Genomic DNA, 13,822 nt, shown 5'->3' with positions numbered 1-13,822 from the left:
TCTACAATTTTGCAGTGTCCTGGTATATTTTTTATATTGTTCCTGTTACTAAAATTGGCTTTTTGTCATTACTAAAAACTCTTCCCAAGACTGCTAAGTGATTCAAATTGATGTGTAGCTATTTTTAAAATCCTGTCTTTTTCTACTCAAACCATCATACCTTTTCTTCCTATACAGACTTAGCTTTGGAATCAAACCCTTCTGACCATCCAAGGGCAAGCACAATTTTCCTGAGCAAATCTCAAACGGATGGTAAGACAGTATTTTTTTTTTCTTCTGAAAAAAAGATTGAAAACCATCTTTGTTTTGTGTATTATAGAAGGAACCTAGAAGAACTCATACGTTGGTTTAAGTGTTTCACTTTTTCATGTATTCACTTATTTTAATATGCGATGATATACTTTCGTTGTCACTGATTTAGTTAGCAGAACACGTGGACTGTTCACACATTTGCCACCTCTTTATCAACACAGTCGGTTGACCACATGATTTAGATGTGGTCTAACTCATACCACTTTGTCTTTTTCCCCTGTTCCAAAGAGCACACATTTTAGAGATGAGTGATAGGATTTAGGCCACAGTTAGGTTTTCATTTAACAAATTAAAAAAATCATCAATTTATGGGGATTAAATCTGTGATTCTGGCCCCATTTTACACAGTGCTCAACCAAACAAGCCTATCTCACATCCACATTTATGCCATTCAGAACTTTTGAGCTATTCAAAACTTCCTCATCCTAACGTAGTGATGTGGCAGGATTTGTAGGAACAAACATAGCCTGTGGGGTTTCCTAGAAGGTTCGCTTCCACAAGTGAAACTAGTATACATTGCCTGTGCCCTTGATTTAGAATGAGAGTCTGAACTGGAGATTTTTTAGCACTCCTGCTTTCCTGCTTATTTTCCTTAATGTTATGTTAAATCCTCATTTATTTGAACTAAAAAGCCATACGTGACCAAGTTTTTCAGTTGATTATGACAGAAATAAAAGAAGTGAGGGTTCCATAATATTTGAAGTGATGCAGCACAATAAATAATGGGATGTTTTAACCTGCATGTTCACAGTGTGTGTACTTAGCCTATCGCAAGCAGATCGCTTCTGGTTAGCATTGCTGTATTTCTCAGATTCATCCAGAAACATGGATTGCCCACCTGATACAGACAGTGTGGAGACAGTTAAAGAAAAGCTATCTCATGTCTCTCTCGCCTCAGTCATAAGGAGTGCGTACCTCTGATGTCACGCCACATTAAAGGAGACAGTGTGGGAAACAAAGTGTGGCCCGAGACCCTCATTGGACCCTTTTATTCTACTGCTGTCCTTTCTTAGAGCAAAGTGATTTTGTGTGCTGTAGATATGTCCAGTTAGGTTAACATACTCACTAAAATATAAATTTAAGGTAGATTACTTTCCAGTTGTGTAATGACCCATTTTTTTTTTAGTAAGGTGTATTAGTAGATTACCAATAAGTGCTTCAGGATGCTTCCAGGATACTGATGCATCTACAGATCAGTGCCTGGCCAGAGACTGGTTCTTAGAGCTGGCAGATCCTGGTAACTAAAGTAAGTTATATAGAGAGAATTAGAAAATACTACTGTGCAGTGGTTCAGATATAGAACAGATAAACATTTTTATTAGCTAAATTTTTACCTGGTGTGGTTTGCTTTGTCCTTTTCTTTTGTGCGTGGGGAGCCTTTCATTTGTACCTAACAGGGAATATCTGTCGAGTCAAAAAGTAAAACTAAGTCTTTAGATTTTACTATAGGATTCCTCTTGCTAGGTGATTTAAATTATGAATTTTATTGGAAATTATATTTTAAAAATGGAATTTGATCTCCTTTTGTATGTTGGTAATCCATCAGATAATTAGCAGCTACTTTTACTTTTCTATGGCATTTGTATCAGAATTGATCAGTTAATCTTTTTTATTCTTAGTGCGAGAAAAGAGGAAGAGCAACCATTTAAACCATGTAAGTAAACAGTTGAAAAGTTAAAAAATTAACAGTTTGAATTAAAAATGTGTCTGCCATTATTCCTAAAAAATGTAATGGATCCAGTATTGTTAGTGTGAACCTCTTTTTGTAGGTTTTCTAAATCTCTTCTATTTTCCTCATTATGAAATGTATTCAGGAAAGTCTTTGGCTTAGTAGTCCTCATTTTTTAAGGGTCCTGACATTTGACTTAAATTTTAAAAACATGATTGTGATATAAAGTTCTACCTTCAATTTGTTCGCTTTAATTTTTTAATCTTATTTTTTAACCAAAGTAACAAAAATATACCAAGTTAATTTGTAGCGCTCTCTATCCACTTGCTGTCATGCCAGGTGAAAGCTTAGCTCCCTCACTCACCTTGGCCTTACCTCCCTCCCTCTGTTCCCTCAGCCTGTATCATGGTTCTTATTAAATCAGCACCAATGTTTTGTTATGACTATGCAGATACTCACTGCTGAGCCATGTAGTTCTCTGCCTTCTCCTGTATACACTTCATCCTTTTTCTTAAACATTTCTGAAACCTGAGCACTTCAGCACTTCTCCAGGGTAATCCAGTCCCCATTTTCCTAGCCAACATGATCTCACACAGCCAAATGCTGTAAGTAGCTCCCTGGCGGGCCTTCCTACTTTCACATACCCCGTTTTTTGTGTGTGTGGAATTAATTTCCTGACGATATTCACTTGCCTATTTTCTAACAGCTATTTTTCCCCCAAATGCTGTAACATTTGTCACATGTCTATCAAAAATATTTTTCGTTTACTAAAACACATCTGTTCCATTTTTTTTCTTGGAGACAGCCTTTTGTCATTCTACTCCAGTAGAGTAGACTGGTTTTTGCTAGGCCAGCTCTGTGTCTGTTTTCCTAGGATATCTCCTTGAAGTCATCTGGGATCTCACATAACTACTGTCATGTTTTGGGTCCCCCTGTGTCCTAGAATCTTTGTTTCCCTTTGTCTTGTTAAATGCCCTTGTTTTACTGGAGTCCATTTTTCTAGGAATGGGCAGAAGTTTTTAGAGATCTAGCCTGTCTCAAACTCCTGTTTGAGAAAGTATAGAATTCTAGGTTGAAACTAATTTTGGCAGTTCTGCAGACATTTCTCTTTTGTCTTCTCATTTACAGTGTTGCTCATAAATCTATCGACATTGTGCATTATTGATTTTAGTCATTGTTTCCTCATCCCTTCTTTCTCTGGAACCTTTGAGTACCTACCCTGTCCCTGGGATTCTGAAATTTCATAATATGGTTTGGTATGGACCTTTTCATTTTATTGGGGCCAGTAAGTCTGTAGACCATCCCTCCTCCTAGTAAAGTAATTAATTAATTAATTAATTTATTTATTTATTTATTTATTTATTTATTTATTCTGTTTTGGTATTTTCTGTTATTCAGATGTTGGGCCTCTTAGACCAGTATTGCAGCATGGATCTCTAATCTTTTCGCCTTCTGTTTTCATTTTGCCTTTTTGTTCTACTTCCTAGAGATTTTCTTGACTTTATGCTCTGACCCTTCTCTTGAATACTTAGTTTTATCTTATTTTTAATTTATAAAGGCCTCAAAAAATGACCTTTAAGTGATTTTTATTTATAGCATTATTATTCTTATTCTTATTTATCGCATTTTAATTCTTTCACCAATGCAATTTCTTGTCTTTCTGAGGGCCTTTAAGAGTTTTTTAAGTTTCATTTGCTTCTTAATTTTATCATTCCTATCAGTTTCTTTTTCCTGTTTCAGTATCTTGTTGGAGGCTTCTCTTAAATGTGTAGTGGTCCCTGCCTATCTCAAATCTCATTGGAAGTCCTTGTTAACTGATGGGCCTCACTGTGGAGATTTGGGGCTGAGCCTCTGAATTCTGAGCCTGCCATGGCTTCTTAAGACAACTGGCTTTCTTGTTCCTGTTCCTGTAGCATCCTGGTTGTGTTTTCTGTGTTCTTCCATGTCACCTGCCATTCCTTTGTCTAGTCAGGTCATCTTTCACACGTTAAAAATCACCTGCTGTTTATCCTGTGTTGTGTATAACCTCTGAAAGGAGGGGGAGCGGAAATAGATACGTGATCTTTTACCATGTTTAACTCAAACTTAGAATCTGTTTTAATTTAATACAATTAATCATATTAAATCAGACAGTATTTTTGGTTATCCCTGTAATTTGTGTATTATACTTTTCTACTAAGGCTTTGGTTAAGAATTCAAACCATGCACCTTGTCATATTGCCCCATTAATGCACAACATAGATAAAGCGTAGTTTTTATTAATGCGTAAAGTGCTGGAAATTTTTAAGTTATATTGCAAGAAAGACAAAACTTGTCCTGTGAAAAAGAGGAGACACAAAAGTGAACTTCAGCAGTAGGCACAATGGAAAAGTCAATGGGTGGGGGCAGGATTTCAACAGGTACTTGACCTTTGATGGTAAGTTTTGGGTTGTGACTTTCTAGACTTCTAGGTGTGATTATTTTCTAGTCTTTGCCGTTGAACCTTAAGTCGATGAAATAACCTCTCCTTTTGTTGTAAAGATTGTAAAAGCCCAACTATTCTGTTAGTGCTCAATGAAGATAAATCCTGCCTTTGTCTCTTCTAGTGACCACTGAAATAATATCTATGAACACTACACTGCCAGTACTGTTTTTTGCTCTTTGGTTTTTTGGGTTTTTTTTGTTTTTTTTTAGTATTTGCATTTTATAACCCTATGTTTGTCAGTATAGTTTATTGAGGCTGTAAGCCACCAACAGTTAAGCCTTTAACCATAAAAGACAATTGTCTTAAAATTTCAGCTAATTTTAAGCTAATAAATAATTACAGCTAATATATCCAGGCTTTGCTCAGAGACTTAATTCTGCCACTCTCTAGTTGAATATTGGATATTACTGAATACTGAAAAGTAGGCCTGGACTGATGGGGATGTATTCAATGTTTCTTTGGTTAGATCTAGTCAGTAGACAGTAAGTTCCTGATTCACTAACTCCCTCCCCTGCCCAATATGGCTATAAGGCCACATGTAATTAAAATTTCTTAATGTTTCACACTAATATTTTTAGAGACAAACCAATATACATTTATAATAGAAAAAAAATTTTTAAACAAGTATTTTTGAGAGACAGAGCATAGCAGGGGAGGAGCAGAGAGAGAGGCAGACACAAAATCCAAACCAGGCTCCAGGCTCTGAGCTGTCAGCACAGAGCCCGATGTGGAGCTCCAACCCATATACCATGAGATCATGACCTGAGCTGAAGTCAGACGCTTAACTGACTGAGCCACCCAGGTGCCCCAGAAAAAATTTTTTTAATGGAGGAAAGTGGTAGTAAGTATAACCAACCCAAAGCTTTACCAACTAGTCTACACTTGGGTGCATTTTCTTCCTATTCTTTTTATAGCTCCCCAGTGTAGGTTTTTGGTCAGAATTGACTTTTCTTATGATGTAATATACACTATATTATACCCAGTAGTAGTGGCCTAAAAACATAACTTTCTTCCCATTTAGAATTTTTTTTTTACCATTTATTTTTTAGAGACCGAGACAGAGCATGAGTGGGGGAGGGACAGAGAGAGAGGGAGACACAGAATCCAAAGCAGGCTCCAGGCTCTGAGCTGTCAGCACAGAGCCTGCAGCGGGGCTTGAACCCACAAACTTGCGAGGTCATGACCTGAGCCGAAGTCACTTAGGGGACTGAGCCACCCAGGCGCCCCTAGAATGAAAGTATTTAAATGAATTAATTTTCATTTTCATGCTGTATTTTTTGAGATTCTGAAAGTAAATTACATATTAGCTGAATAGCTTAAGGAACATAACAGAGTTTTAGATACAGTTGAACATTTCTGGCTTAAAGGAGAAGTTAGTGATACTTTTCAAAAATACAATGTCTGGAATTTTTTATTAATAAGTGAAGCGGCGTTTTTATAAGCCATGTGGATATTTCTGATTATTGGCTGCTGGCAGTTTTTAAATGCTCTATAATTTAAAAAGTATCAACTAGATTTTTTCTCTGCCCCATCTGTCTTGTATTTGAGGAGGATGCTAGTGGGAGAGTATGACAGGATGGCAAACCCTATTTTATCTTAATAGGAGGAAGGAAGGCTCATCTGAATTAGTAAAAAAACAGAAGCAAAACTAAAACCCCACAAACTAAGCACTAAAATTGTTGGTATTTTGTGGTATTGAATGCTGCCATTTTGACTTCTCAGTTATTGGCCTTACTTTAAGGAAGAGATTTGTCCTACCAGAGTTTAGGCTGTTTCAGTATTTGACTGCTGCTGTACACCCCGGCTCTTCACAGATAAATGGATACTTCTAAAGTGTTTTAAAGATCATTTATTATTGCATAGAGGGTCTCCGGAAGCTCACTGTCACCTCTCCTGACACCACTGCAGATAAATTCCGCAGATAAATTTGTATCTGTAGTAAGATTTACCTTCCAAGTGTAATTGATTTTTAAATAATTTGTCAGACACTTACGGAACTCCTGATTTGCCCCAGATTTTGTGCTCAGCAGCTGGAGGTGGGAGGAGTGAGAGTCCTCCTTTTCCTAGAGAAGCTTACTTTCTAAGGAGGGGGACACCGTGTAAGCAATTGATAGCATGTAACAAGTGGCAGATGAGCTGTGTGAATGTACAGAAAGAGAAATTTTGTGGTGTGGCTACTGGCAAAGGTATCCTTCCTTGGAGGTAGATGAGATCAAGCTTGCTGAGACATGGAGGAAGAAAAAGACATTGTAGGCAAGGAGAGCAGCATGAGTGAGGCAGGCACGTATAGAATAGAATAGAATTAATAAAAATTTTAAATGAATGGAAAGTATTCTGAGGTTCTCACCTGAGTAATGCGATGGCAATCTTATTCAAACATGAAGTCAAAGTTAAGTTGTCGTAAGCTGTTTTATCTGTTTTTGAATGTGAGGGAATCTTAAAGCAATACTCTTACCCTCCAAATAAGGAAACTGAGGCCCAGAGGGACCTATGGCCCCTTCGCTTATTAGTGATAGAGCAGCCCTGGTACAAACAGCCTCTGACTCCAGGACGTTTGTTTCATCACACTGTCTCCTGAACTGACACATTTGTTGTTGGCTTTCATTCACTGCGATAAAATGTTTTTGCATCAATATTCTACAAGGCATTACATTTTATTGTAGTAAATGAATAGTAGAAATGGAAGTCTCAGCTGCTTTTCATTGCTTAAGAAAAAAAAACACTGAAGTCTTATTCTAAACTTTTTACCTTGTTATAAAGGGAATTTATAATAGGTGCTTATCAGGTTTGATAATAGGCAATTTATCAAGGTCAGTAGTTCATAACCCATTCCTTAAACCTCATGTGGGAAGTTAGAGTATCCACTGGGTTTCCCATAGCACTGCACATGATAGCACACTCAAGCAGTTCATGAAGTATAAGAAAAAACGTAATGCTTTATCGTTTGACATTTTAACCGAGGAAAAAACACACTTTTATAGGTTTAACTTACTGTGACATTTTCTTCTATTTCCCTTCCCCTTCAGGTATCTCCAGGGCAGCTTACTAAAAAGTATAGCTCATGCTCAACAATATTTCTAGATGACAGCACAGTCAGCCAGCCTAATCTTAGAACCACAATAAAATGGTGAGTACAACTAGGTTGCCAAGGGCTGAGTGACAGACCCCCTTATGCTCAAACAGCATCCTAGCCATACTTGGTCATTTCAGTCACTTGATTGTCCTTTTCAGTGATCAGGTTAAGAAACTGGTATCACTTTTATATTGCTTGCAAGGACCTAAATCTGAGTATTCAATTTCCATTTTAATCTTAGAGTACCTGGTGGAAGGGAAAGCCAGTTAGCAAATAAGAAATCCCAGAGAGAGTGCACCTCTTACTTGGTGCATTTCTGTTGTGAAGACATTGTTGAACATGATGAGGAGAGGGAGAGGTGCTTTTTATTGGGTATTTCTAGGAAAAAGTATTTCTTTATGAGTCATAAGTCTAAAACAACGTGTATTACTTTGGAAGCTACTCTTGAAAGAAGGAACAGTTTGTCCCCTACTGGCACCGGAGTGTATCTACATTTAAACGTAAATGAATTTTTGTCAGATTTTCCCTATTGTGCGCTTTTTTACCCTGCCCTTTTTCTGTGTGAAAATTAACTTCTCCTTCCTATCTCTCAGAGAGGGGGAAAATAAATATCGAGCCTATCTTAAGGAACAAATTCTTCAAGCTTTATGGATGAGATTTGCTCAACTGGAAATTTTAACTTAATAGATATACCTAATTTTAATTTTATATGTGTGTATGGATACAGAAATATATCTCCAGGCCCCACTATATCAGTCCATATATTAAAAAAGTACAGCAGAGAACAGAGATGGTTTTGGAAACATAGCTGGTCAGGTTTATAGTTCAGCAAACATGAACAGCATTGTGATGATGACAAGTATTCCTTAATTTCTGAGAGCACTTCATAATCCACAGTTGGAGTTGCACTTTCGGAACACCCTAAAGATGAACCTTCCAAGCTTATTTAAGAGGAAAAAATAAAACAGGATGCAGTGCTTCTTGACTTCTTTGAGATTGGCCAGGGAACATTTATTAATGTCTCTTTGAGACAGGAGTGTGGATTTTCCAGAACACAGTATGGAAACACTACTTCAAAATATTAGTATTCTCATCTTTACTTTTATTTTTCAGTCTTCAAAACAGTTAGCTTTTAACTTATTTTTTTTCTAACATACCAAGCTTTTTCAGCTACTTAAATTATTAGTAACTTCTACTTTAATTACAGACAGCAGGTTCACAATCACAAAAATGTAACTTTCTTCTCTCCCTTATAAATAACAGTAGTTAAGATTAAATTGTGTTTCAGCAAAACCTGAGCCCCAAAAGTCTAAAATCCTGAGTTTTTGCACCTAACAAGTGATCACTGAATGTTTTTATTCAGCCAAGACACTAAACCTGTGTGTAAAAGAACACTTTACTTTGGCTAGAGTCCCCAGCTTTTGAGTTCAAAAGATTCTAATGTTTTAGTATATAATTCAAAAGTGGTTTTAAAGATTAATCTTGCTCAGACAAGTAGGTTTCATGCTTGTTTCTCCCAACTTAGTCTAATTTGTGGAAGTACATTAAGTTTAATTTGCTCTAAGTTTAAAAAATATTAATTCAGTGCATTCATTATTGGTGAAATAAAGGTTTACTGAGAAAATTAATAGGGCAAAGTGGCTTTTAGGAATGATTTTGAAAAATGTTTACATTGGGGTAGGGCATTGTTCTCAGTGGGGAGGGGGGCTATTAGAATCACACAACTTTTTTCAAGATCTGTGTTTCCAAATACATGCATTTTCCCCTCCCCCACCACACTCTCACAACCCTTTTGATAGGCTGAGGAAGGATGGGGGCATAATTATATGGACAAAAGCATTCTGGATGATTCATTCATTCCCAGATTTTGTTGCACATTGCAATCACGTAGGGACTTTTAAACACCCTTCTGGTGCCCAAGTCCTACCCAATGCCAATTAAATCAGAACATCTTGAGGTGGAAGCCAGGCAGTTTTTAAAGCTCCTCAGGTGATCCTAGTGTGCAGCAAGCTTGGGGAACCACTGCCTGGTTAGAGTGTAGGAGAATGAGAACTGCTTCTGACCATCTGTGGGGCTTTGGGCAAGTCAGTTTTAAGCCTTGGTTCCTTATTGGTAAAATGGGTTGTTTCATTAAATGCTACGTAAGGTTTAGTGGTCCTTTTCATCATAGAACTTTGAATTCTGTGATCTTAAAATCAAATTGAAGTTGAAACTGTTTGAAGCACTATAGAAGTATCCATCTTTGATGCTAATAACGTTATAGGCCTTTTTACAAGTGCTCACCCAACAGACCTAGTTAAAATTCAGATTTGCCTTCCCTCAATTGTTTTGAGCTTCATTTTAGATACTTTGAGGGTAAAGGGAAGCATATAACTTAATCAGGAGAACCCCTTTGTTGCCTAATACAAAACATCTGAATAACTTAGGACTAGTGATTTAAAGAGTGTCTGAGAGACTTCAATCTATCTGTTCGTTAATATTTTATTCAAACTAATTTGGAAATACCTGTCATTAAATACTATACTGTGTAGTATGATGCTGCATTGTTAATACCGCTTATTTCAGGATAGCTAGACCTATCATCGATTTTGTGGGTACTTATACTTACCATTAAATTTTCTAATTATGCAAAAGTGCTTTTAAATGATTTTATTTGGTACAGAACACTTTCATTTACTCTTAGGGAAATAATAGAAAATGGGTGGGTTGGTGGATAGTGAACTAAATCAACTGAAATGCAGGGTCTAACCTTTTTTTTTTTTTTTTTTTTAATACAAAAACTACCTTATGGCTTAAATTTAAGCATGTGTACAAACGATAAAACTTGTACAGGAGGAAAGATTCTGTGGGTAGAAGGACAAATGACAGGGAAAATATGTAATAAATTTATAATTTGTAATTATTAGCCAAAACTTGTCTTCTAACAGCATATTACCTAGCAGTTTGGTCCTCCTATTTTTGCCAAAGCCAATGAACTAAAACAAGGGGGGAAAGTGCCCATATAAACTGCTCTGAATTAGAGGATTTCAGGGCCACTAGGCCTCTGGGAAGATCCTCTCTCCCTCCCAACCCCTCTTAAGAAAATGTCTTCATGCCTAACATGGTAAAATCAATTGTTACAGTTTTCTTTTTCCCTCCACAGTGTGACCTTAGCAATATACTACCACATAAAGAACAGGTGAGCTCTTTTCAAACCTGTCTTGTTATTCCAGTTAATTTACTAGATATCAAGTTTAGTGTTAGGGAACAACTATAGATATCATTAGAGTAAACTTATAGAGTGCTTTTATTACAATATTGAGACCCAAAGAGTATTTGTTCCTGTGGGTTATATTTACTGTATTAGAAATTAAATTTGAGAATTAAAAAATTAAGTCCACTGTATGTTAAAACATGGTTTTTATGGCACTATTGGAATTTTGAGCTAGATAATTCTTTGTTTGGGGGGATTGGCCTGCATATTATAGGATGTTTAGCAGTATCCCTGGCCTCAGCTCACTAGATGCCAGTAGCACCCTCTCCCTCCCTCCACATTGTGTCTCCAGACCTGGCCAAATGTCCCCTGGCGAACAAAATCATCCCCGATTGGGAAGCCCAGTGTTAACAGAAATCATATCTTTTATTAAAAAGTAGCTATTATCCACAACAAGAGAGTGAAAAGTATGTCATTGATTTACAGTTTTGCAAATCTCTTTAATATCTGCCTTAATAGAAGACAGCTGATTCTCATACCCTGTCTGTCTTCAGTGATTTGTTTTAAAGAAACACTATGAAGAAGAGCCGGCCTCTTTCAGATACATAGTTGGAAAAAGGTGTGCTTTTAAAGCCTTCAGATAACCGTGGATATTCTATGATGCTGCACCAAAAGTCCACAAGGGCTAGTTTCTTAAATTGTAACAGAATTTTAAATCCTGTCCGTGAACTTGTACTCTGTTAATACATTGATCTATCTATCTTGCACACTGAATGGATCTTTTACGTGTATGTGACTTTATAATATTATGCACTGATCAGTTGGAAAGTACTAGTTCACATTTCTTTATACAGTATCAAAATCTCACTTTTGTTAGTATCACCACCAGTCTTACCAGAAAAGTGTTTTAGGTATTGAGAAGCTGTCAAGCTCACAGTAGCTGAAGCTCCCATTGAAAGGTACAAGTTTTCCAAAATCCTGATTTTTTTAGCTTGATAGCCTGAATTTTATCATTGGCAACAAATACTTTAGTTACTTCCTTGAAGTTTCAGGCTCACTTTAATTTAAAAAAATTTTTAAAATTTTTATTTTAAAGTAAACTCTATGCCCAACATGAGACTTGAGTTCACGACCCTGCGATAAAGAGTCACGTGCTATACCGACTGAGTCAGCCAGGCGCCCCTCATTTTGTTCATTTTTTAAAAAAATTTTTTTTTAATGTTTATTTATTTTTGAGACAGAGAGAGACAGAGCATGAACGGGGGAGGGTCAGAGAGAGAGGGAGACACAGAATCCGAAACAGGCTCCAGGCTCTGAGCTGTCAGCACAGAGCGCGACGTGGGGCTCAAACTCACGGACCGTGAGATCATGACCTGAGCCGAAGTCGGACTCTTAACCGACTGAGCCACCCAGGCGCCCCCATTTTGTTCATTTTTAAGAGAATGACTATCAGTTGCACTTTCAAATAAAGATGGTGCTCTATGAAAAAAGCGGCTTGTTCGGCTCACAACTAAGTCGCAAGTGCTTTTCCTTAACTATCTTCGAGTATGCAGAAGTGTTTCATATATACTTTCTGCTTATTCAGAATATTAGAAGGGTCAAGGCTTAATAACTGTTAAATTTTCCTGCTTTACCAAAGATGTTCTTAAGTACAGCAGAATTTTTTTTCAACTGCAAGTGGCAGTGAAGACTAGAATGACTAGGTACAGTTGGGTACCACTGCCTTGATTCATGCTCAGAACCCAGCAGTTTTACTCCCTTTTATTTTTTTAGACAATCACTGCAGATGTCAAAAGTGTATGAGCGAGTAATGTCTTTAATATTTCCCTCGGTTCTGACTTCCTGGGTCTCTGAAAAGGGGAACCCTAGAGACCTGTAGACCACACTTGGAGAACCACTGTTTAAATCAGCGCAATGTATTAGTGTGGTGAACTTTTAAACAAAAAGACTTTGAAAATTAAGAAGAAGATTACATTTTTAACTCAAACTATTTAAGAGAGACAAGAAGAAATACGTGATAAGAATGTGTAATATAGAGAACTACAGAGAGGGAAAAAACAGGGAAAAACATGAATTTCATATTCACATTTATTAAAATTCTGAAGACTTTATTGTCCACCACTATGGCTTTATGAAATGTTTTTCTGTGTTCCAGTGTGTGGTTAGAGAAGTGAAAATATATTGGCTTCAGTAGCGTTGCCGGCTAGGGAAAGTCGGTGCTAAAGGCAACTCTGGCTTGGGCTGGTCATTGTAGGAAAGATTTCACAGAACTTGATGTGTTGAGTAAAAAGAGGTCAGGAAACCCTCTTAAGGCCAGAATACAAAAGAGTTTATAAAGCTGTTTGCTTTGTTGAAGGTTAAGCTTCTTCCACTCCCCTCTCTACTCCCAGCAGATATATTACTAAGATATTAATTCCTGAATTAATTTTTTAAATGCATTCTTATTTTATAGAGATGCAAATAGATCCTTGGATATTTTTGATGAGAGATCACATCCACTCACAGTAAGTGTCAGTTTTATTGAAGTTGTATTTTTCTCTCATGCAGTTGTGTTTATTTCATGCTGATTTGATTTGATATTAATTGCTAAAAGAAAATTACTCGCTCCAGCTTGAAGTCAGACTCATCTTTAGTCTTCTTCCCTACCCCATGTTGTGTCATCATTTTACAAAAGGAATGTTGTAGAAGGGATATGAAAGAGTAAGAATGGATTTGCTGCTTTGTCTAATTAGTGAGCCAAAGTGAGTAAACATACCCAAATAACAGAAAATAGTCCTTTTTAAAAGCTAATCTTCAGTAACATCAGACTGTATATATTTATAAATAAACCTAATGAATATGTTATGATCTCTGTGAAGAAAATTAGAAGACTATTTAAATTTTAAATCACTTAAAATAACAGTTTTAAAAGTCACTTTCTCAGGTGCTCTACGGCCACAGGTGGCTGGTGACTGTTGCATAGGTCAGCACACACTTAGTGCCTTGTGGTTACAGGAAACTGAAAATGGTGTTTCAAAGTTGGCTTCAGAGAAGTATGACTTGTCTGAACAACCAGACTCTTGAGCCTAAAAATAGTTTGCATTTGGTTAGATTTCTGTGGGGGGGAAGTAG

The 13,822-nt window shown here is 36.8% G+C and overlaps 1 protein-coding gene across 3 annotated transcripts in view; it reads left to right on the top strand.

The window, feature by feature from the left end:
* The window catches only part of CCNYL1 (cyclin Y like 1), a 36,718-nt gene that overhangs the window by 12,033 nt on the left and 10,863 nt on the right, over positions 1–13,822 (top strand). Inside the window, exons 2-6 of one of the 3 annotated variants that reach the window (XM_019446221.2) lie at positions 178–252; positions 1,932–1,966; positions 7,472–7,572; positions 10,661–10,696; positions 13,164–13,215. In XM_019446221.2, coding sequence (XP_019301766.1) covers positions 178–252; positions 1,932–1,966; positions 7,472–7,572; positions 10,661–10,696; positions 13,164–13,215 — 299 coding nt within the window. Of the gene's footprint in view, positions 1–177; positions 253–1,931; positions 1,967–7,471; positions 7,573–10,660; positions 10,697–13,163; positions 13,216–13,822 lie in introns of those variants that run through there. The other 2 variants (XM_053905475.1, XM_019446222.2) reach the window with 2 other exon arrangements.

Source organism: Panthera pardus, unplaced genomic scaffold (genome assembly GCF_024362965.1).
Source record: "Panthera pardus isolate Hobbes unplaced genomic scaffold, ASM2436296v1 HiC_scaffold_10, whole genome shotgun sequence".
Lineage (NCBI taxonomy): Eukaryota > Metazoa > Chordata > Mammalia > Carnivora > Felidae > Panthera > Panthera pardus.
Note: the sequence above shows the minus strand (reverse complement) of the source record. Positions and strands in the feature narration are given on the sequence as shown.